This window comes from Ips typographus, linkage group LG3, assembly GCF_016097725.1.
Source record: "Ips typographus isolate SLU linkage group LG3, UJ_Ityp_2.0, whole genome shotgun sequence".
NCBI classification, from domain to species: Eukaryota; Metazoa; Arthropoda; class Insecta; order Coleoptera; family Curculionidae; genus Ips; species Ips typographus.
Genome location: NC_138424.1, coordinates 18737539 through 18762361, shown reverse-complemented (window position 1 = coordinate 18762361; position 24823 = coordinate 18737539). Strand labels below are relative to the sequence as shown.

At 35.9% G+C, this 24823-nt stretch overlaps 3 protein-coding genes across 4 annotated transcripts in view; 2 read left to right on the top strand and 1 right to left on the bottom strand.

Annotated features, from left to right (window-relative positions):
• Oseg2 (intraflagellar transport protein Oseg2) overlaps window positions 1-24823 on the top strand; it is a 346413-nt gene that overhangs the window by 146532 nt on the left and 175058 nt on the right. The window lies entirely within an intron of this gene.
• Vps50 (vacuolar protein sorting 50) overlaps window positions 159-24823 on the top strand; it is a 56761-nt gene continuing 32096 nt past the window's right edge. Inside the window, exons 1-10 of one of the 2 annotated variants that reach the window (XM_081976541.1) lie at window positions 162-402; window positions 481-669; window positions 717-1028; window positions 1082-1270; window positions 1325-1543; window positions 11523-11809; window positions 15457-15646; window positions 15701-16005; window positions 16060-16276; window positions 16342-16650. In XM_081976541.1, the coding sequence (XP_081832667.1) occupies window positions 346-402; window positions 481-669; window positions 717-1028; window positions 1082-1270; window positions 1325-1543; window positions 11523-11809; window positions 15457-15646; window positions 15701-16005; window positions 16060-16276; window positions 16342-16650 (2274 nt within the window). In that variant the 5' untranslated portion in view covers window positions 162-345. Of the gene's footprint in view, window positions 403-480; window positions 670-716; window positions 1029-1081; window positions 1271-1324; window positions 1544-11522; window positions 11810-15456; window positions 15647-15700; window positions 16277-16341; window positions 16651-24823 lie in introns of both variants that reach the window. The other variant, XM_081976540.1, reaches the window with a different exon arrangement.
• Window positions 21214-24029, bottom strand: Trmt6 (tRNA methyltransferase 6 non-catalytic subunit). Its single transcript, XM_081976564.1, is given in 2 exon segments — window positions 21214-21622; window positions 23025-24029. Coding segments are annotated over 2 exon segments (1350 nt in total). The 5' UTR covers window positions 23989-24029; the 3' UTR covers window positions 21214-21236.

Genomic DNA, 24823 nt, shown 5'->3' with positions numbered 1-24823 from the left:
AATCAAGTGGCAATTAAATCTCTGGTTAACAAAAAAGTATGACATAACCTTACTTTTTTTATTCCGATTATATGGTTATCCTCCTCTGATTTCCTATATTCCATGCACATAAAACAGAGACAAGAACAAGTATTTCAAAACGTCACAGAACATATGATTGTCAGTGTCAGCTTTGTTTTTGTTAATTTCTGCTAAGTACTAAATATTATTGTGAAGTTTTTAAAGTTTGTCAATTTTCGGGTAATAAATCAAAAGCTGTTAATTACATAGTCTAATCAAATTAATAAGTTAAGTCTGAGTGAATGTACAATCAACAAAAAGTTTGTGAGTAAACAATTAGGAATAATGGCAAATAAAATGGATGAATTTAAACAAAAACTGATGGGGTTGCTCAGCAAACAGGTAAATAGTCTAAATTACACACATAACACACAGTAGTCTAAAATATATACAGAACTATTTTGTATTATTTTTTTTAAGCCCCCTAAAATTCCTTCTATGGGTTTTGATGATTCAAACTACCACTCCTCACAAATGCCCACCCTGTGTATTAACAGTAAAACCGCTCAAGACCCAGATAGGCCAGCTGACCAAGACATTCTAGAAAGTATTGAAGCAGCTTATTTTGCTCCAAGTGAGAGCTTTGACATTTGTAGATTTGAGTTAATGGTGAGTTGTACTAGTGTTATTTGGGCTGTTTTAAGGGTGATTTGTAGAAATTACCTGAAGTACTAGACTGTCATAAAATAGAGGAGGACTTCAAGAATTTGAAACAGCAACATTCAGTGGTTTCAAAGAAAGTGTTGCAGTTAATCTTGGAACATCAAAGTGCCTGCAATGAAGAGTTTAAGAGTATTCAGGAAATATTGGAACAAGTGAAAGAGACGTTTAGTCAGTGCAAAGAAAGCAGAAGACAGCTGGCGATTTGTAATAAGCAAGTGTCATCTAGTTTAGGAATTTTAGCTAATTACAGGAAAAGAAAATTGGCTCAGAGATTGTTGAGTAATTTAAATATGATCAAGAATTTGGTAAGTATTTTTTATTGTTCTGCTTTGTTTTGCTACTACAGTTTATCATACAGTACAGCTTTAATGAAAGATGTCAATCATTGCTTAGTGAAGAAGACTATGCTGGTGCTATAACTGAGTTAAAAAGATGCCAGAAAACTGCAATTAAATATAGACATTTCAGTTGTGTGGCTGCTTTAACTTATAAACTACAAGAAGCTCTAGAAAGTACAGATACAAGATTCGACAGAATCCTGTCTGAGGTATATAAATTATATTAATTTTACTTAAGTGAAATTAAGTCTAAATTTCTATAGATGTGCTATCATTTTGATAGTCAGAGATACAGTAAACTGCAGCTAGCCTATGATTTGCTGGAAAAATCCCAACTGGCAATGATAGACAATATACATGTGCATTATATAACAGCCATATACAACTCCTCTTTTAATATTGTCAACTCTTTTGTTGACTCTGTGGATGTGTTGGAATCAGGAGAAAATCCAGGGAGGAATCCTTATAAAGTTTTATGTCAGGTAAGTTAGTTTTTATTTTTATGTGGTTTCTATATTAAAAAAAAAAGTGTAAAGCTTTTAAAACTTAAGCTTAACCACAGTGAAACAGTTAACAGTGCTTGTTTTCATCAAACTTTCTGAGTGTAGGAATTGATTTAGATTTTGTAAAACATTTGATATGCTTTTCTTTTATAAGAAGGGTGGCCTTTTGCTTGTTTTTTTTTGTTCCAAAATTATTAAGAAATTTAAAAACCAAAAAAGGCGTTGCCCCAGTATTTTTTCTAGGTAAATTTGATGCTGAAAACAGAAATTTGCTATAGTCTTTTGTTTTCTTGTAACTGACAAATTTTGAATTTTTGCAAGTTCCTGAAACTTTCAAAATGACCCAAGATGCTTCTGGAAATTTAAAATAGTTTTCAGAAGGTTTAAGACCCTTTTAGAGAATTTTTCCACTTTTTAGAAGGTTCTCAGTAGAATTTAGAGGTCTCTGACACATTCAAAATGGTTCTAGAGGCCTCTGGCAAATTTAAAACAGTTATGGGAAAGTTTAGGACCCTTGTAGAACGTTTTGGCACTCTTTAGAAGGATCTCAGTAGCATTTAGAAGCTTCTGACTCTTTCAAAATTGTTCTAGAGGCCTCTAGCAATTTAAAACAGTTATGGGAAAGTTTAAAACACTTGTAAACGCCTCTGGCACTTTTTAAATAAGTTTGAATAGCATTTAGAGGTCTATGGAACTTTCAAAATGTCCCAAGAAGCGTTTGGAAATTTAAAACAGTTTTAGGAAGGTTTAAGACACTTTTAGAGAATTTTGCAACTTCTGAAAAGTTTGCAGCAGCATTTAGATGTCTCTGACACATTCAAAATGGTTCTAGAGGCTTCTGGCTATTTAAAATTGTTATGGGAAGGTTCAAGAGCCTTGTAGAAGCTTTCGGCACTTTTTAGAAGAATCTCAGTAGCATTTAGAGGTCTCTGACACTTTCAAAATGATTTTAGAGGCCTCCGACAATTTAAAGCAGTTATGGGAAGGTGTAAGATTTTGTAGAACGTTTTGGCACTCTTTAGAAGGATCTCAGTAGCATTTAGAAGCTTCTCTCTCTTTCAAAATTGTTCTAGAGGCCTCTAGCAATTTAAAACAGTTATGGGAAAGTTTAAAACACTTGTAAACGCCTCTGGCACTTTTTAAATAAGTTTGAATAGCATTTAGAGGTCTATGGAACTTTCAAAATGGCCCAAGAAGCTTTTGGAAATTTAAAACAGTTTTAGGAAGGTTTAAGACACTTTTAGAGAATTTTGCAACTTTTGGAAGGTTTGCAGCAGCATTTAGAGGTCTCTGACACATTCAAAATGGTTCTAAAGGCTTCTGGCTATTTAAAACTGTTATGGGAAGGTTCAAGAGCGTTGTGGAAGCTTTCGGCACTTTTTAGAAGAACCTCAGTAGCATGTAGAGGTCTCTGACACTTTCAAAATGATTTTAGAGGCCTCCGACAATTTAGAGCAGTTATGGGAAGGTGTAAGACTTTTGTAGAAGGTTTTGGCACCCTTTAGAAAGATCTCAGTAGCGTTTAGTGGCCTCTGACTCTTTCAAAATTGTTCTAGAGGCCTCTGGCAATTTAAAACAGTTATGGGGAAGTTTAGAATACTTGTAAAGGCCTCTGGTACTTTTTAAAAGAGTTTCAATAGCATTTAGAGGTCTATGGAACTTTCAAAATGGCCCAAGAAGCGTTTGGAAATTTAAAACAGTTTTAGGAAGGTTTAAGACACTTTTAGAGAATTTTGCAACTTTTGAAAGATTCTCAGTAGCATTTAAAGGTCTCTGACACTTTCAAAATGGTTCTAGAGGCCTCTGGCAATTCAAAACGTTTATGGGAAGGTTTAAGACCCTTGTAGAAGGTTTTGGCACTCTTTAGAAGGATCTTAGTAGCATTTAGAGGTCTCCGACACTTTCAAAATGGTTCTAGAAGCCTCTGGCAATTTAAAACAGTTATGGGAAGGTTTATTAAAACTCTTGTAGAGGGTTTTGGCACTTTTTAGAAATATCTCGGTAGCATTTAGAAGTCTAACACATTCATCAAAATGGTTCTAGAGGCCTCTGGCTATTTAAAACTGTTATGGGAAGGTTCAAGAGCCTTGTAGAAGCTTTCGGCACTTTTTAGAAGGATCTCAGTAGCATTTAGAGGTCTCTGACACTTTCAAAATGGTTCTAGAGGCCTCTGGCAATTCAAAAAATTTATGGGTGTAGCGAGGCAGTGGAGAGCTGGGGGTCGCTTAGGGGTGCGGAATCGTTCGTAGAGGGTTACTCACTTTTAAAAGCTCAGAAAACTAAGGGCTGAACATAAAATAACCTTTATTGTAGCCATAAAAAAAACACGAGTCATCTAATCTCTTAATCATCTTAAATTCTACAACCTAACCTAAGTCTTCTCTCTTGGTTTTCTTGGCGGTCGGCCTCTTCTACCGGCAACCAAGAGATGTGGGGATTATTTTCGTTACAGACTCCCCCTTTGCATCACACTACCGTCCTCGGGTGTGGTGCAACTGCAGGTAATAGCCCATGAACAACAGGCACATGTCCTTGGAGTCAGTCGCCGTCGGGGTCGTCTGTTCTCCTCGATATCGATATTTTGGCTATCCTTTGCCATTGGGCTGTCACTGGTAGTGGGAAGGTCGTCATCGGTAAGTCCATTTGAGTCATCTACTCGTACATTCCGAGAGGTATCAGGGTCTTCTTCGTTCCGTTGTGGGTCTGTTTCTTCCAACCTGGGATTCTCTGATTGGTCAGTCTTGGTCAATGGTGACAGTCTACGGGGTCTCCCTCGAGAACGCAATGGCCGCTCAGGTTTAGGGTCACCTCCTTCTGGTTCTTTGTAAGGTACCAAATCACTTACATGGTATTTTCCCAACGTAACTTCAGGAGCGTCAAGTGATGAAATGTAGTAAGTGGTAGGGGTGACCGTCTTCTGTATCAGGTAAGGCCCGTCACGTTTAGGAGCAAACTTGGCAGTATACTTCTTGTCAGCATTACTTAAAGTGTGCAGAACAACTAAGACTTTGTCTCCTTCTCTGAAGCTGCATGATCGTCTTGTCTCATTTTTATAGCCATTTCTTGTAGCTTGATGTCTTTCCTGCTGGTCACGTGCTTCTTGTAATGTAAGGCTTAAGGTCCGTAGGTATGGTGTAATTTGCGGAACAAAGTTGTCATTTTGGATCACTGCACGTACATCTCGATGTACATCATCTGGTGTTCGCATTTCTCTACCAAAGGTGAGGTAAGCTGGGGTGAAACCAGTGCTTTCACACCGAGCAGTGTTCATGGAGAATCTGACGGCCGGCAGTTTAGTCGCCCACTGGGTGTGGTCCAAGGAGGTAAGCATTGCTAGTTGTGCCTTCAAGTCTCTGTTTTTTCGTTCAACTGGGTTCGCCTCTGGATGGTAAACAGGAATCAGATTTTGTTGGAAACCCAGGCAGAAGGCTACTTGCTGCATCACTGATCCAACAAATTGACTTCCATTATCACTAATGACTCTTCTTGGGACGCCAAATCTGAGTATAACTTCGTCTATGAAGCTTCGGGCAACAGCTTCTGCAGAGGCGACCTTGAGAGGAATTAGCTCCACCCAGCGTGAAGCGATATCTTCAACGACGAAAATCCAGCGGTATCCTTCTTCAGTCTCAGGCAGTGGACCAAAGAGGTCTATTGACATTACCTCAAATCTGCGAGCCATGGCAGGAGTCTGTAGTGCCCCTGCGGGTTTCAGGTTGGTTGGCTTGAAGCGTTGACACACGATGCAATGTCCAACATAATCAGTAATAGTTCTCCTCATACTAGGCCAATAGTACCTTGCTGCTAATCTTTGGTAGGTACGTTCGATTCCTAGGTGTCCGGCAAGTTCAGAGTCATGATATTCCTTGAGTACATCCGGGATTTGTGTCTTTGGTACAACCTGTTGTGGTTCTTCCTCGTCGATCTCTGGGGCGTAGCGGTGCAGAATGCCATTTACCATAATGTAACCACGTTCACACCAAGTTTTAAAGTTAACACCTGGTTCTAAGGCTTCTAGTCCGAGGATAATCTTTTCTAGGTCTGGGTCGGTTAGTTGTTCTCTTCTGATGTCGCTAGCTGCTTTGGTTGGAAAGTCCGTAGACACCATGTTCACTAACTCCGTTTCTTCAGTGTCAGAGAGTGGTGGCCTCGATAGTGTGTCAGCTATGACATTTCTTTTCCCTGGGATGTAGTCAATATGAAGGTTAAATCCTTGCAGGCTAAGGGCCCACCTGGCTGTTGGAGTCTTCAGATTCATCAGCCAGCGCAGTGGTTGATGATCGCTTTGGATTTTCACCATAGAGTTTTCGATATAGCCACGGAACTTCTGTACTGCCCAAACAACTGCTAATGCTTCACGTTCCGTGGTACTGTAGTTACGTTCAGCTGATGTGAGTAGTCTGGAAGCATATTCGATAGGTCGTTCGTCCGTGCCCTCCCCCTGGAGCAAACATGCACCAAGAGCGTAGTTGCTTGCGTCTGTCCGGAGTGTGAATGGCAGGTTTGGATTTGCTTGTCGGAGTATTGGGGATGAACTTAACAGCTCCTTAAGTTTCTCAAAAGCACCTTCTTGGCTAGGACTCCACTGCCATTTAGCATTTTTTTTTGTTAAGCATGTGAGAGGCTGTGAGAGCTGTGTAAAGTTCTCAATAAAGCGGCGAAACCACGAGCAGGTCTGCACAAAAGTCAATATCTGTTTAACGTTTCTTGGAGGTGGCATGTTCTTAATGGCAGCTACTTTTTCTTCATCCGGTCGTATTCCTTGTGGGGTGATTAGGTGTCCAAGATATCGCACGGAATCACAGCAAAAAGAGCATTTGGATCGATTAAGTTTAAGTTTAAACTTGTTGAGACGTTGAAACACTGCCTCGAGGTCCCTTAAATGCGTTTCAAAGCTTGGCGATATTACTATTAGATCGTCTAGGTACACCAACATGAAAACCTCAGGAAGTCCTGATCGGAACCGGTCCATCATCCTCTGGAACGTAGCTGGGGCTGTAGTTAAACCAAAGAGCATGCGTGTGTACCTAAACATGCCAAATGGTGTCACAAAAGCCGTTTTATCTCGGTCAGATGGTTTTATCTTGATTTGGTGGTATCCACTTCGTAGGTCCAAAGTACTCAAATATCCACTTCTTTTGGCCTCATGGAGAAGATCGTCTATTCTGGGTAAGGCATATCGGTCAGCTCTGGTCACAGCATTAAGCTTTCTATAGTCAACTGTAAGCCTTATACCTCCATCCTTTTTTGGTACCAACACAACAGGTGCTGCATATGGGGACTCGCATTCTTCAATCACTCCAGCTTCAAGTAGTTTGTCGAGTTCACTGCAAAGAAGTTGCTTTTTCTGTTCAGACATGCGGTAAGGTGGAACAGCTATCGGTGTGTCGTCCAATAGAACAATTGAATGCTCTGCATAAGGTGTCGGCTCAGTACTGCTACCAAATACTGATTTGTTTGTTGCCAGAAAATCATTCAGCTGCTTCTTTTCATCCAATGCAAGTGTGGGGGCCTCAGTGTCTCTTAAAACTGTAGGTGACAGTTCCACATGGTTTACAGAGAGACTAACTGCATTCTCTTCTTCAAACTGGTAGGTTTGTTCAGGATTTTCACCAAAATGGTAAGTATTGGTAGGCACATCCAATATAAGATTGGCAGCTTTGATAAAATTTACACCTAGCAGTGTGCGGCTATGTGTGTGTTCAGGAACACCCAAAATATTGATTGTCAAAGGTTTGTTCTGCAGGATAATGGGAATTTCAAACTTGTATCCTGTGACTGTTCTTGCAACACCATCTGCAAGGGTCATGTTAAGGTTGTCTATGACTGTAAATGGAATTCCATCTTGAAGTAACAGTTGAGTCAGCTTTGAACCAGCAATACTAGATTTTGCCCCTGTATCTATGTATGCATAACCAAAATGAGTTGCAATTTTTACTGGAACCAATGGTCGGCTACATGACACATCACTTGAAAATAGACTGCAAAGAAACTCAGTTGTCATGGCAGAAGTGTTATTTAATGTGCGCTGCTTCTCAGAGCATTTTGGGCAATTGCTCCTCACAAAGCCAGGTGCGCCACATCCATAACAGTACACAGAATTTTGGGTTGGCTTGTTTGTAACTGCAGGAGGTCCAGTACTTGCAGCAAAGTCACTTCGGTTGGTCTGTTCAGTCTTCAACATTTTTAATTTTCGGCATTCTTCCTTTAAATGTCCCAGATTCTTACAATAAGAACACCTTTTCTTGTCTTTAAAACCTGTTTCAGTAGGTTTAAGTTCAGCAGGAACAAATGTCTCTTCAGCCAGTCGAGCTTGCTTCAGAAGTTCTTTAAATGAAGCAACTGATTCTCTAGGTACTTTCTCCCTGATTTTCCGGTGAAGTAGACCATACACCATGTCTAACTGTACATGTTCAGGTAGTGTGTCTTCAGGTGATTGTGCTAATATAGCACGAGCTTTGCATATAAAAACATCAGTGTTGGTTTTCAAGTCTTGTTCCTGACTAAATAATTCCCTGTAGATACGATAGGGAGGCTTTGTAGGTCCAAATGTGGTTCTCAGTAGGTCTATAGCTTCATTCCAGGTGAATATAGTACCTTTAACACCACGAAACCAAGTAGCAGCAAAGCCATCGAGGAGCATTGGCAAGCCTTTAAGCGCAATGTCATCACTAACTTGTGTACATTCTTTAAAAATTAAAACAGCATCAATAAAAGCATTTACATCCATTTCCTTAGTGCCATCGAACCGTGAACTGCATTTTGAAAAGTTGCCACTGACAACAGCTGGCTGTTGAGCTGTTTGCTGTGGAACCATAGTCAGACGTGCCATCAGTTCTTGGAACTGCTCATTTGTCAATGTTACAGTCATATTTTCAGAGTTGGGCTGTTTTGAACGGAGTAAATAAGGGCTTCTTGCAAAATTTGATGAGTTTTCAGAGGTAACAAGGGAATCCTCCTCTTGTATGGTTGAAAGACTAGAGTTCATATACTTGAATGATGAGATATCATTAAATGAAGCTTAGTGATTGCAGTAGACCCGGTGTTTACGAAATTCGGTGCAAATCACGAGGAAAATGAACAATTTGAATTGTTGGTATTGTCCTACAGGTAGAAGCAACACTCACCTCGAAACAGAGCAATGTGATTGTTCGGCGATTGCAGTGGATCCGTTTTCTTGCATAAACTCGGTGCGAATCACGAAAACTAAAGTTTTTGGGCACTTTAAAAGTTTACATCCCACTACAAGTTGTTTTGATTCCGGCTCGAAAGTTGGGCGCCAGTGTAGCGAGGCAGTGGAGAGCTGGGGGTCGCTTAGGGGTGCGGAATCGTTCGTAGAGGGTTACTCACTTTTAAAAGCTCAGAAAACTAAGGGCTGAACATAAAATAACCTTTATTGTAGCCATAAAAAAAACACGAGTCATCTAATCTCTTAATCATCTTAAATTCTACAACCTAACCTAAGTCTTCTCTCTTGGTTTTCTTGGCGGTCGGCCTCTTCTACCGGCAACCAAGAGATGTGGGGATTATTTTCGTTACATGGGAAGGTTTAAGACCCTTGTAGAAGGTTTTGGCACTCTTTAGAAGGATCTCAGTAGCATTTAGAGGTCTCCGACACTTTCAAAATGGTTCTAGAAGCCTCTGGCAATTTAAAACAGTTATGGGAAGGTTTATTAAAACTCTTGTAGAGGGTTTTGGCACTTTTTAGAAATATCTCGGTAGCATTTAGAAGTCTGACACTTTCAAAATGTTCTAGAGGCCTCTGGCAATTTAAAACAGTTATGGGAAAGTTTAAAACACTTGAAAATGCCTCTGGCACTTTTTAAAAGAGTTTCAATAGCATTTAGAGATCTATGGAACTTTCAAAATGGCCCAACAGGATTCTGGAATTTTAAAACAGTTTTCAGAAGGTTTAAAACACTTTTAGAGAATTTTGCCACATTTTAGAAGGTTCTGAGTAGCATTCAAAGGTCTCTGACACTTTCAAAATGGTTCTAGAGGCCTCTGGCAATTCAAAAAATTTATGGGAAGGTTTAAGACCCTTGTAGAAGGTTTTGGCACTCTTTAGAAGGATCTCAGTAGCATTTAGAGGTCTCCGACACTTTCAAAATGGTTCTAGAAGCCTCTGGCAATTTAAAACAGTTATGGGAAGGTTTATTTTAAGACTCTTGTAGAGGGTTTTGGCACTTTTTAGAAATATCTCGGTAGCATTTAGAAGTCTGACACTTTTAAAATGTTCTAGAGGCCTCTGGCAATTTAAAACAGTTATGGGAAAGTTTAAAACACTTGAAAAGGCCTCTGGCACTTTTTAAAAGAGTTTCAATAGCATTTAGAGATCTATGGAACTTTCAAAATGGCCCAACAGGATTCTGGAATTTTAAAACAGTTTTCAGAAGGTTTAAAACACTTTTAGAGAATTTTGCCACATTTTAGAAGGTTCTCAGTAGCATTTAAAGGTCTCTGACACTTTCAAAATGGTTCTAGAGAACTCTGGCAATTTAAAACAGTTATGGGAAAGTTTGCTAAGACTCTTGTAGAGGGTTTTGGCACTTTTTAGAAAGATGTCAGTAGCATTTAAAGGCCTCTGGCACTTTTTAAAAGAGTTTGGAACTTTCAAAATGGCTTAAGATGCTTCTGGAAATTTAAAAGAGTTTTAGGAAGGTTTAAGACACTTTTAAAGAATTTTGCGACTTTTTAGAAGGATCTCAGTAGCATTTAGAGGTCTCCGACACTTTCAAAATGGTTCTAAAGGCCTCTGGCAATTTAAAACTGTTATGGGAAGGTTTAAGACCCTCTTATTGGGTTTTGGCAGTTTTTAAAAGGTTTTCAGTAGCATTTAGAGGTCTCTGGCAATTTCTTAACGGACTTAGAGGATTCTGGTTTTTCAAGCCACTTTTTACTTTTGGAAATGGTCTGTGAAGTTTTGGTAAAAGGATTTGTTCTTTTTTACTTTACGTAAACGTCATTTTTGACACAAAACTGCTCAATTTAAGATCCCTCACGCTGCTTATTTAGGAAACTGATAAAAACGATAAAATAACCTGACATTTATTGAACCGTCAAATTGACAAAAACTTGTACTATCATATAAGACACATATTCGTATTCAATCTTTGGCCGCATTCGTTTTCAACCTCCATGGGGCGAGCAGAGCGTTTTTGACGTCACAATGACGTAATTTGATAGTTGGTCAAATTAGGGTTTTGCCAAATTACGTCATCGTGACGTCAAAAACTCTCTGCTCGCTCCCATGGAGCTTGAAAAGGAATGCGGCCTTTGTCTAGTGAAATTATAATGACAGTCAGACTCAGAAGCTACTGAAGAGAGCTCATGTATGGTTTCCTAAAAATTTTGCGTAGTATTTTTAATACGTTTAGGTTTGTCCAAATGTCAAAACATTTTTTAATATGTTTGTGAGTTTTAGGCCACTCGGTACATATTGCAATTTTAAAAGAGATATGTCGATGGTCGTTTAATAGTGATATCTGCCAAAAAGTGCAGAAACGTAACAAAGCTACCACTGTTGCATACAATCTTTCAGGTCAAAAATGTAGATTTTTATGAAAAACTGTAAAAAGACAGATTGTTGTCTCAAAAATGCATTCTGGTGCTGAATGTAGGAAATAAACCATTCTTGTTTGAACTGTAATGCATAGAATAAAATTTTTCCTTTTTAGCGTGACTGAAAATAGTTTACAGCAAGTTTTCTGGCTCACTTTATCTAGGATTTTTGTCTAGAAACTGTACAATAAACGGTTTAAGACCCTAAATAAAACATAGAAAATCAAACTTTGATTTCCTGTAGCTTGAAAACAAAATAAGACTAAGAATAATATTTTATCTTTTAATCTATTTCAGCATTAGAATAACACAAAATTATAATTATTATTGCAGCTAATGGTAGCATTTTTAGTTCTACGGTGACCATACCATTGAAGTAGTGTTAATTAATTTTTAGTCCGTGCCCCAGGAATGTTTCATTCCCTGTCTGGTGCAATTATGTAAAGTATTGTTCAAAATCGTACTCAGTTATCACCAGTTAAGTAAATGGTACTGCGATAGACAAGAAGAACAGAGCAATAGCGACTTGGATGTGGAATTAAATATGAGCAAACAGAAACTCGAGCACAATGTGATCAAAATATGGGATGACGTGCAAAGGAAAGTGTCCAGTTTATTGTTGAATGTGGATTTAGCGGCTTACAAATTTGACCAGTTTGTTCAAGTACTTAGGATAGTTCATAGGTAAATATAAGTTTTATTTTACTATCTAATGAAATCAAATGGTTTATCAGTCATAAAATAAATGATGTAAAACTTTTCTGAGGAAGTAATTCTGGTATCAAATGAGTTTTATAACCATTTTTTTAAGAAAAAGTAGTATTTTCCACAAAAATTGCATTTTCAGCTTTCTGTCACTTTTTTATTATTAAATGTTTAAATTCTGACAAGTAATATGTTCCTGAGATGAGAAAAATTACATTATTATTATTAATATGATCTATGTATTTATTACTATTTTTATTACTTAAACAATTTGCAATTAACTAGTAATTTACTGGTAATTTACCGAGGGGTAGATTGCCGAGGTATTTTGGTGTACAACAGAGGTGAGGTATTATGAGGCACTTTGCCAGTATTAGGAATCATTTTGAGGCATTTCTAAGGTAATTGAGAGAATTCTGAGGCATTTTCTGTATATTTCAGAATTTTTGTGATATTTTGAGCAAAATAATGCCTCTTGCAAGAAAAAATTCCGATATTTTAAGGAATACTTTGCAGTAGACAAAGAGCATGAGAGTTGAAACAATATTCATATCAAATTATTATAATAATTTACCAATTTTTCAACGTTTAAACTACATTTTGAAGGTCACGTGACTGTTTTTGACAGGTGTTAACTGGACTTTACAGTGTTGCAAGCTCTAAAATTGCATAATCAAAGTTACACGGTGTCTATCACAATTTCAGCTTTTACAACTGCCTAAAATAGTCTAAATTTAATTTACCAAGTTTTTAAAATTTAAACTACATTTTAAAGGTCATGTGATTAATTTTGAAAGATGTCAACTGGCTTTTCCAGCGTTGCAAGCTCAAAAATTGCATTATTAAAGTGTCGTGACGTGTATTTTGCAATTCCAGTTTTTACAACTGTCTAAATTGAATTAGTCAATTTTTCAAAGTTTAAATTGCGTTCTGAAGGTCACGTGACTGTTTTTGACACTGTTAATTGGCCTTTACAGTGTTTCAAGCTCAAAAATTGCATTATCAAAGTCACGTGACGTGTATTTTGCAATTTAAGTTTTTACAACTATCTAAATTGAATTTATCAATTTTCTAAAGTTTAAACTGCGTTCTGAAGGTCACGTGACTGTTTTTAGCAATGTCAGCTGGCTTTTACAGTGTTGCAAACTCAAAAATTGCATTATCAAAGTCACGTGACGTGTATTTTGCAATTTCAGTTTTTACAACTGTCTAAATTGAATTTACCAATTTTCTAAAGTTTAAATTGCGTTCTGAAGGTCACGTGACTGTTTTTGACAGTGTTAATTGGCCTTTACAGTGTTGCAAGCTCAAAAATTGCATTATCAAAGTCACGTGACGTGTATTTTGCAATTTCAGTTTTTACAACTCTCTAAATTGAATTTACCAATTTTCTAAAGTTTAAATTGCGTTCTGAAGGTCACGTGACTGTTTTTAGCAATGTCAACTGGCTTTTACAGTGTTGCAAACTCAAAAATTGCATTATCAAAGTCATGTGACGTGTATTTTGCAATTTCAGTTTTTACAACTGTCTAAATTGAATTTATCAATTTTCTAAAGTTTAAACTGCGTTCTGAAGATCACGTGACTGTTTTTGACAGTGTTAATTGGCCTTTACAGTGTTGCAAGCTCAAAAATTGCATTATCAAAGTCACGTGACGTGTATTTTGCAATTTCAGTTTTTACAACTCTCTAAATTGAATTTATCAATTTTCTAAAGTTTAAACTGCGTTCTGAAGGTCACGTGACTGTTTTTAGCAATGTCAACTGGCTTTTACAGTGTTGCAAACTCAAAAATTGCATTATCAAAGTCACGTGACGTGTATTTTGCAATTTCAGTTTTTACAACTGTCTAAATTGAATTTATCAATTTTTCAAAGTTTACACTGCGTTTTTAAGGTCACGTGACTGTTTTTGACAGTGTCAATTGACCTTTACAGTGTTGCAAGCTCAAAAATTGCATTATCAAAGTCACGTGACGTGTATTTTGCAATTTCAGTTTTTACAACTGTCTAACTTGCATTTATTAATTTTCCAAAGTTTAAACTGCGTTCCGAAGGTCACGTGACTGTTTTTGACAGTGTTAATTGGCTTTTACAGTGTTGCAAGCTCAAAAATTGCATTATCAAAGTCACGTGACGTGTATTTTGCAATTTTAGTTTTTATTTTCAAAATTAATAAATTTAAAATTCCTTAAGCTTAAATACCTTCAGGTTAATAGTACAAAAATGACGTAAAGTGTCATTTGTCAAAATGTAATTTTGCAAAGGTGCCACGCCTTAAAATGCCAAAATTGACAAAATTTTAAGGTCATCTCCGAAACGGTGACAGTTAGAGCAAAATGGACTTCAGATTTGTGTTCCCCGAGTTCAAATTAGTTAAAAAAATTACTTTGATTAAGGAAAATCCAAAATGGTCTCCGTTAGTAAGTAGGCCTAAAAAATCCCTAATTTAGATTAAAATTCCGTGCACTTTTCCAGAAAATCATCCATAACTCGCTTATTTGAAACACCCTGTATAAAACCACCGTATAACAAAAGAAAGCTTATAAACGGGGTTATCACGTGACGTTGAGCGGGCACGGCTAAGTTGCCTCGTTTAGCCGCTAGAGGGCGTCAAAGTTAACTCTCGTTTTTTGCAGTTTTTGCTCAATATCTCAGGAACGTTTCAGGTCAGAGGTCTGAAGTTTTTACCATAAATGCACCTTCGATGGGATGCAACTTTTACCTTCTATACACTTTTTTGGTACCATGCACCGTTTGACTTTGAAAAATAAAAAACTAGAATTGTCAAGAAATTTCAAGTGATTATACCTTCTGATTTTTTTCAGAAACTTTTTTTTTTCAAAATTAATCTTAACTACTTAAATACTTCAGGCTATCACGTGACGACGAGCGGGCACGGTAAGTTGTCCCGTTTAGCCGCTAGAGGGCGTGAAAGTTGAGTCGTTTTTTGCAGTTTTTGCTCAATATCTCAAGAACGTTTCAGGTTAGAGTCCTTCTAGTAAACTAGAATTGTCAAGAAATTTTAAGAGAAAATTTTTTATTTTCAAAATTAACCTCAACTGTCTGAATCCCTTCAAGTTAATAGTACAAAAATGTTAAAAACAAACTATTTTGAAATTTTCAGATTTTCCAATTTTTCCGGAAAATTACCGAAAATGTTCTGGAAAAATTTCCATAAATTAATTTTCCAGAAATTTTACATCCCTGCCTTAGAGAACGTTACTATTTTCACGTTTAAAAGGGGGTTTAAAAAAGGTCACGTGAATATGTTTTCAGTTAACAAATTCAGTTACAAAGGTCACACGTGACTATTTTTAAACGTTCAATTTAATTTTGAATGTTATAGTGGGTTTTCGGTCGTAAGGTCTTAACAGAAATAACCGTTTTCTTAGGCCTAAGTTTCAGCTTTATTTTAAGCCATCATCAGGGTGCTTTTAAAATCTGTAGTCTTGAAGAACAATTGACTCTTCTTACATAATAGCATCCTTGCAGTCACGTGAACATATTTAAGTTGTTTTGAAGGTGATTGTTTTCAACTATAAAAGTAACCCTTCAATTTAAGCAAATTTTTAACTCCACCTACAGTACTGTTTGAATGAATGTTTCTAAAAAACCATTTTTTAGACTAATGCAAGTGGGGGAAGAATTCTGCTCAAGCAAATCAGAAGATTTGCAAGAATCAATTAGAAAACAAAGCGTCCATTATTTTAAGAGTTACCACGCCCAACGAATGGAGGAATTGAAAATATTTATGGAGAACGAAACCTGGGAAATATGCCCTGTCAAATCATCTTTCAGCATTCTGCAGCTACAAGTAAAATAATTCTATTTACGCAAGTTTGTTTTTATAATAAACTGAATATTTTAGGAATTTAAATCGGTTAGATCAGTGCTAAAAAACTTTAAAAACACTCCTCAAGCTAGCCCAACGGCTGGAATTTACTCGGCCAATTCCACCGAGTGTTCGTCCTGTCATTCACAAGATGGCAGCAGTGTAACAGGTACTTACTTTGTGAGGCACGCTCATCATGGAACTCCGTTCGATGCTAGTTTAGACGAGACGATAATTGAAGAAGACATTTTGGCAGTAGATAATGGTGGATCGGGGTATTTTTCCGACGATAGTGACGATGAAGAATCCGAAGAGTTGAGAAAGGAATTCGTGGATGAAGAGTACGACACTTTAAAGCTGATTTTGCCGTGGTGTTTTAGTGGTTTTCTTTTCAGGCAAAGCTCCAAGAAACCCCAAGAATTCAAAGCAGCCCACCATCATCAAAATAGTCACATATTAACCAACACAACTCTGTCAGTTTTAAGGCAAATGGGAAAATACCTGCAAATGTCTAGATTGTTGAAACCAATCTCATTCCAGATTATTAGCTGCATGAACCAGTTGTTTGATTACTACTTATATTGTGTACATTTGTTTTTTGCGTCTGATTTGGTACGTACCATTTTCTATATCATTTCTCAAAACAAACAACTAAGTACTTTTTTTTTTTTTGACAGACTGTATCAAGCAATAATCTCTACTCAGAAGAATTGGCGATAACCTTCAGGAAAATCAACGACAATTTGATCTTTGAAGCTCCTGTGCAGGAACAGAATTTTGCAATACCCGAGGGACGTATTTGTAAGCCGATGATTTCGCCGATGGTCGATTTGAATACGCCAGAAAAGCTGCACGGATTAGCGGAGCGGATTGTTGCCGTCGAAAGCCTGGTTTTTCTTTCCAGGCAGTACGAATTTCTACAAGAGTACCTTGAACATTTGGTTTCTCAGCCCAACAAAGTGGTTTTGCAGCAGTTCTTCTCACAGGTAAGTACTTATGAATTATTTATTGTTAGTGTTATTTTGATGGCAAAAAGTGGTTGTTATCTGAAACTTTAAAGTTCACGCGAATTCACTAGGTAACAATATTTGGGTCATGTTTGGTCCTATTGACTATAAAAGTGTTTTTTTGGGTTTCTTGGGTAAGATGGAAAATTGGAAAAATGGAACTTTTTAAGTTTTTGTCCTATATTTTAGTGAGGAGAAGAAATTTTCGGTGTTTTGGTCAATGATGGTCTACAATCATATAGTTTTCTACAAAACGTCATACTGTGTTCAAAAGTTGCAAAAATCAGAGTTTAGAAACGTTTCCTTGTAGTATTTGATATAAAACGTGTTTTTGGGATTTATGACAGTAATTTTGACAATTGTCGCTTCATCGTCTAGCTAAATAGTGTTCTACAATCACGTGACAAATGTCACTAACGTCAAAACTATCAATCTGTGTTCAAAAGTTGCAAAAATCAAGGTTAGAAACATTTTCTTGTAGTATTTGATATAACACGTGTTTTTGAGATTTATGACAGTTATTTTGACAATTGTCGCTTCATCGTCTAGCTAAATAGTGTTCTACAATCACGTGACAAATGTCACTAACGTCAAAACTATCAATCTGTGTTCAAAAGTTGCAAAAATCAAGGTTAGAAACATTTTCTTGTAGTATTTCATATAAAACGTGGTTTTTAGATTTATGACAATTATTTTGATAATTGTCACTTCATCGTCTAGCTAAATAGTGTTCTACAATCACGTGACAACTGTCACTAACGTCTAAACTGTCAAACTGCGTTCAAAACTTGCAAAAATCAGGGTTTAGAAAGGTTTCCTTGTAGTATTTGATATAAAACGTGTTTTTGAGATTTATGACAGTTATTTTGACAATTGTCCCTTCATCGTTTAGTTAAATAGTGTTCTACAATCCCGTGACAACTGTCACTAACGTCAAAACTGTCAAAGTGTGTTCAAAAGTTGCAAAAATCAGGATTTAGAAACGTTTTCTTGTAGTATTTGATATAAAACGTGTTTTTGAGGTTTATGACAGTAAGTGAGTTTTGACAATTGTCACTTCATCGTCTAGCTAAATAGTATTCTACAATCACGTGACAACTGTCACTAACGTCAAAACTGTCGAACTGTGTTCAAAAGTTGCAAAAATCAGTGTTTAGAAACGTTTTCTTGTAGTATTTCATATAAAACGTGGTTTTTAGATTTATGAGAGTTATTTTGATAATTGTCACTTCATCGTCTAGCTAAATAGTGTTCTACAATCACGTGACAACTGTCATTAACGTCAAAACTGTCAATCTGTGTTCAATTGGTGCAAAAATCAGGTTTTAGAAACGTTTTCTTGTAGTATTTCATATAAAACGTGGTTTTTAGATTTATGAGAGTTATTTTGATAATTGTCACTTCATCGTCTAGTTAAATAGTGTTCTACAATCACGTGACAACTGTCACTAATGTCAAAACTGTCGCTGTGTTCAAAAGTTGCAAAAATCAGGGTTTAGAAACGTTTTCTTGTAGTATTTCCTATAAAACGTGGTTTTTAGATTTATTAAAGTTATTTTGATAATTGTCACTTCATAGTTTAGTTATATAGTGTTCTACAATCACGTGACAACTGTCACTAACGTCAAAACTGTCGAACTGTGTTCAAAAGTTGCAAAAATCAAAGATTAGAAACGTTTCCTTGTAGTATCTGATATAAAACGCGTTTTTGAGATTTATGACAGTTATTTTGACAATTGTCACTTCATCGTCTAGCTAAATAGTGTTCTACAATCACGTGACAACTGTCACAAACGTAAAAACTGTCAAACTGTGTTCAAAAGTTGCAAAAATCAGAGTTTAGAAACATTTTCTTGTAGTATTTGATATAACACGTGTTTTTTAGATTTATGACAGTTATTTTGACAATTGCCACTTCATGGTCTAGCTAAATAGTGTTCTAACAATCACGTGACAATTGTCACTAACGTTAAAACTGTCAAAGTGTGTTCAAAACTTGCAAAAATCAGGGTTTAGAAACGTTTTCATGTAGTATTTGATATAACACGTGTTTTTTAGATTTATGACAGTTATTTTGACAACTGTCACTTCATCGTCTAGCTAAATAATGTTCTACAATCACGTGACAACTGTCACTAACGTCGAAACTGTCAAAGTGTGTTCAAAACTTGCAAAAATCAATTTTTAGAAACGTTTTCTTGTAGTATTTGATATAAAAGGTGGTTTTGAAATTTATGACAGTTATTTTGACAATTGTCACGTGATCGTCTAGCTAAATAGTGTTATACAATCACGTGACAATTGTCACTAAAGTCAAAACTGTCAAACTTTGTTAAAAAAATTCCAAAAATCAGGGTTTAGAAACATTTTCTTGTAGTATTTGATATAAAACGTATTTTTGAGATTTATGACAGTTATTTTGACAATTGTCACGTGATCGTCTAGCTAAATAGTGTTCTATAGTCACGTGACAACTGCCACTAACGTCAAAACTGTCAAAGTGTGTTCAAAACTTGCAAAAATCAGGGTTTAGAAACATTTTCATGTAGTATTTGATATAACACGTGTTTTTTAGATTTATGACAGTTATTTTGACAATTGTCACTTCACCGTCTAGCTAAATAGTGTTCTACGATCACGTGACAACTGTCACTAACGTCAAAACTGTCAAACTTTGTTAAAAAAATTTCAAAAATCAGGGTTTAGAAACATTTTCTTGTAGTATTTGATATAAAACGTGTTTTTGAGGTTTATGACAGTTATTTTGACAATTGTCACTTCATCGCCTAGCTAAATAGTGTTCTACAGTCACGTGACAACTGTCACTAACGTCAAAACTGTCAAAGTGTGTTCAAAAGTTGCAAAAATCAGCGTTTAGAAACGTTTTCTTGTAGTATTTGATATAAAACGTGGTTTTGAAATTTATGACAGTTATTTTGACAATTGTCACGTGATCATCTAGCTAAATAGTGTGCTAAAATCACGTGACAACTGTCACTAACGTCAAAACTGTCAAACTGTGTTCAAAAGGTGCAAAAATCAGGTTTTAGAAACGTTTTCTTGTAGTATTTGATATAAAACGTGTTTTTGAGATTTATGACGGTTATTTTGACAATTGTCACTTCATCGTCTAGCTAAATAGTATTCTACAATCACGTGACAACTGTCACTAACGTCAAAACTATCAATCTGTGTTCAAAAGGTGCAAAAATCAGGTTTTAGAAACGTTTTCTTGTAGTATTTGATATAAAACGTGTTTTTGGGATTTATGACAGTTATTTTGACAATTGTCACAATTTTTAAGTTGGGTTGAGTTGATTTTGGGTTTTTGAACGTAATATCTCAATTATTTTGTAATTTGTTTCAAATCAGAATTTTATAAGAGGTACTTATTTTGTCAAATTGAACAAGTAAATTTAAAACTGAAATTTTTGAAAAATATCCATTGACATAGAGAATAATAAGGCAGAAAAATTAAAACTATCTTTCTGTATTTACACCACTGGACAGTTTTTGACGGTCTGACAGTCATGTCAAATCAACGTTGTCAAAGCCAAAACTCTTGGTTCAGTCATTTTGGCAACGTCGAAAAGCCCTTCTTCATGTGAATCGTGTGGTTGTGGCAAGTGTGGGCAACTTTGACGAAATGAACTGGCTATGTGTGGTAACTCACAAAGCACGCAGACGAATACACCAGTTGAACAGTTAATTACTTTATTAATATAACTTTACATATATCGGATTTCACTAACAGAATAATACAACGGACTCTCATAATAACGAATACAGACTGTCACCGCACCAGTTGGTTCCGCCGGTATCGATCGTCAGTAGAAAAACTTATTTACAAAACATTCGTCACTAGTCCGTATTTACAGGTCTCCACACTATGACGTTTAATGACGGACTTATAGTCGCCTAACAACTGTCAAAATGCTTAAACACTGCCGTGAAACTGTAAAATGTTAAATAGTCGCGTCCCTTAGGTATTTGATGAATCATGCCGCAAATTGTTATTCATAGCTTTGTGACGATAAATTTAGCAGTTGTGACCTTAAATGACAGTTTAAGACGTTAAATTTAACAGTTATGACACTTCGCAGCTTGGCTTATAGTCAGATGAAACTTATGCAATTCAGTTTTACCTTGTATTTACACTTCAATAAAGCCCCATATTTGACATTTGTGATGCTAAGTGACACTTCCATGTGTTTTCAGTGCTAACATACAACTGGAATAGGCAATTTTTGCTTTTGATATGCACCTATTAATTTTTTTTATCATTCTCTTAAATCTCCTAAAATTCTCTTGGTATTTTCTCCAGAAATAAATTTCTGAGAGTTAAGTAATTTTTATTTTGTTCTGATTCAAACTATGAAGTTGTTTTTTGGAAAGGAGGTGCAACAAGTTTTTGAAAAGTAGCCTGTAATACTGAAGTATTGTTTAACAAGCATACTGCAGTGTTTGTCTACAATATAAATATGTAAACTAAAACTGAACATTTATTGGTCTAGTCTTCACTAAGATACTAAATAATAAGCATTTTTTATTAATATCTGTTTTATTTAACAGCTTAATTTAACAGCAGATAAAATATAACCACCACTATTCATATTTACTTCTGGATGTGTCCTTTCAGGTAAAACTTGATAGTTCCTCAAAAAATTATTACTTAACTTAATGTTAACAATATCAAGGCGGGTTTTTAAATAGATAAACAAGTCTTCTAAAGGTTCCCGAATCAAATTGAACACCACTATTTGCCTTGCACCTTTCAGAAACTGTAAAAGTTCTTTCACAATATTCACCGGATGTTCTTTTGAGGTTATCACAAGAGAGTCACACTGGTTTTGCAAAATTTCACAAGCTTTTATATTGTCAAGTTGCCATTGAGGGGGCTTTGCTGAAGAAGCTTTTTCTGGATCGATTTTTTGGCGTTTTGCTTCAGGTTCTTCACTGTTGTCAGCAAAACTTTCTTTGTTTTGATAGAAACACCTGAGCACTGAATATAAGTTTACGTTAATACATCTGTCCTGTTGTTCTTTGGGGAACTGCATGGCTACAAAAGCGTTTTTTTGGCATTCATTCCCTGGATGCATGTGTATGAGGGTTCCTTCTGTATTAGAGCCAATTGAGTTCCCACAAACACCCACAAATCAAAAAAGTGTTAGTTTTTCAGACTCTAAATCATCTTTTTCACTCAAAAAGCTTGAAAATTGCATTCAAATCAACGTTGTCAAAGCCAAAACTCTTGGTTCAGTCATTTTGGCAACGTCGAAAAGCTCAATAAGATTTTAAATCGTGTGGTTGGATAAGCGTGGGAAACTTTGACGAAATGAACTGGTTATGACGTTTAATGACGGACTTATAGTCACCTGACAGCTGTCAAAACGCTTAAACACTGCCGTGAAACTGTAAAATGTCAAATAGTCGCGTCCCTTAGGTATTTGATGAATCATGCCGCAAATTGTTATTCGTAGCTTTGTGAATATAAATTTGGCAGTTGTGACCTTAAATGACAGTTTAAGACGTTAAATTTAACAGTTATGACACTTCGCAGCGTGGCTTATAGTCAGATGATACTTGTTATAATTATTAAAACCAAAGATTAAAACTGATTCAGCAGTGAGATGAAACTATAAAATGCAATTCAGCTGTACCTTGTATTTACACCTCATTAAAGCCCCATATTTGACATTTGTGATGCTAAGTGACACTTCCATATGTTTTGGATATGTTTGTTGATATGCACCTATTAGTTTTTTTTATCATTCTCTTAAATATCCTAAAATTCTCTTAATAATAATTTTATTAAAATAAATTTCTGAGAGTTAAGTAATTTTTATTTTGTCCTGATTCAAATTATGAAGTTGTTTTTTGGAAAGGAGGTGCAACAAGTTTTTGAGAAGTAGCCCATAATACTGAAGTATTCTGTATTGTTTAACAAACATACTGCAGTGTTTGTCAAATATGTAAACTAAAACTGAACATTTATTGGTCTAGTCTTCACTAAGATACTAAATAATAAGCATTTTTTGTTAATATCTGGTTTATTTAACAGCTTAATTTAACAGCAGATAAAATATAACCACCACTATTCATATTTACTTCTGGATGTGTCCTTTCAGGTAAAACTTGATAGTTCCTAAAAAAATTATTACTTAACTTAATGTTAACAATATCAAGACGGGTTTTTAAATAGATAAACAAGTCTTCTAAAGGTTCCCGAATCAAATTGAACACCACTATTTGCCTTGCACCTTTCAGAAACTGTAAAAGTTCTTTCACAATATTCACCGGATGTTCTTTTGAGGTTATCACAAGAGAGTCACACTGGTTTTGCAAAATTTCACAAGCTTTTATGTTGTCAAGTTGCCATTGAGGGGGCTTTGCTGAAGAAGCTTTTTCTGGATCGATTTTTTGGCGTTTTGCTTCAGGTTCTTCACTGTTGTCAGCAAAACTTTCTTTGTTTTGATAGAAACACCTGAGCACTGAATATAAGTTTACGTTAATACATCTGTCCTGCTGTTCTTTGGGGAACTGCATGGCAACAAAAGCGTTTTTCTGGCATTCATTCCCTGGATGCATGTGTATGAGGGTTCCTTCTGTATTAGAGCCGATTGAGTTCATTATTGCAGCCATCATAAGCCCAGAGCTACCACTGTCATACAGTAGGTGATTGCCACTGGATTGAATGTTTGTATAAGTTAAAATTTGAGATAAATCGTCAATTCTTATTCCTATTGTTTTACTGGGGTCCTGTCTGTAAAACATACTAGCTAGCAACCTTATAGTTGGACGCCTTATTTGAATGTACTCGAAATACTTTTTCTCTTTCTTTTTAATGTATTTTTCTTGAGAATACTCAGTTTTCATGCTGAACGTCTTGGAGTTACTCACTAGTTCCTCGATTATAGCGTTTGAGTTCAGTTCAGAGTCCTGTAGCTTGTCTATGTCTTCTTTTGTCAGGCTTTGCGACTCTCCATCTATCACAATGTTTCTGTTGTCCTGTCCGCTTTTTTCGATAGTGACACTGTTGGCGGCTGCAAGACTGTCCTCGACTTTCTCCAGAACGAATAATTTCTTACTTTCTGGACTGTTTTTCATTTGAAACGTATCGAAATACTTTTGCCCTACTATGTTGTCCATTTGAACGGTGAATTTGCCGATAATCATGTTACCGTTCTTCTTTAGTTTGTGCAGTTTTGTGTAATCCTGTCGTTGCACTATAATTTGATCGCCCACATTAATTGTGTGACGATTTAAATCCATTTTTCTAGCTAATTTTACTTTTGTGTTTACTTGTTTCGAGAACATACACAAACGTGTTATTTTTAGGTTAGGTTCATGAATGTCAAATTTCAAATTTCTTCCGAGCGATGTTGTCGGTTGTGCGACTGTAATTTTAAGGCGGTGTTGCCGGATTATCTGTATTTTTTGATTTTTCAAATTAGTATTAAATTATTATTTTTGGTTAATTCAGGAAAAGGGGGAAAAGTTCTAGAAATTTGTGATTTGGAATTAGAAACTTTTATTAATATTAATTTTTAATTATATAATTACATAAAAAGACAGAACTTTTTATGGCAGTTAAAATTCACATTACAGTTATTTACCTAACAAGTGCGGAAAGTGACAATTTTTTGCTTAGTTGACTGAATGACGAGAGTCGTTAGTTTTGGCTCGTTCGGTCAATTGCAATCAGCGTACGGAAAAGTGTCCCTTCCCGCACTTGTTGGGTAAATAACTATTTTAGAGCTAATGAGCAAGAGTTTTGACAGATGTGACGTAAGGCTGTTTTCTTTAAAGCTAGTTCCATATGTCAAAATGCTTCAAACTGTCAAATACCATTTTATAAAGCTATAAAAGTAAAGAAAACCACCAAAACCAATACAATTCGTAAATCATTTTAAGTACATTTTATAGGTTTATTTTAAAAATCCAAGGTTCCAATTGTGTTCGTTTTGTTTGTTTTGAGATCTGTTGCTGATCTGAGAACAGTCCATGTTGAGTAGAAGTAATAATAGCATTTTAAGAGAACACATAAAGAATTTGCAAAGTATAAGGAAGTAGAATTAAAGCAAAAGGTCAAAATTTGACTATAATTTGCAAGAATTACATTTTAACACAGGTATCGAAACCAGACGATTTT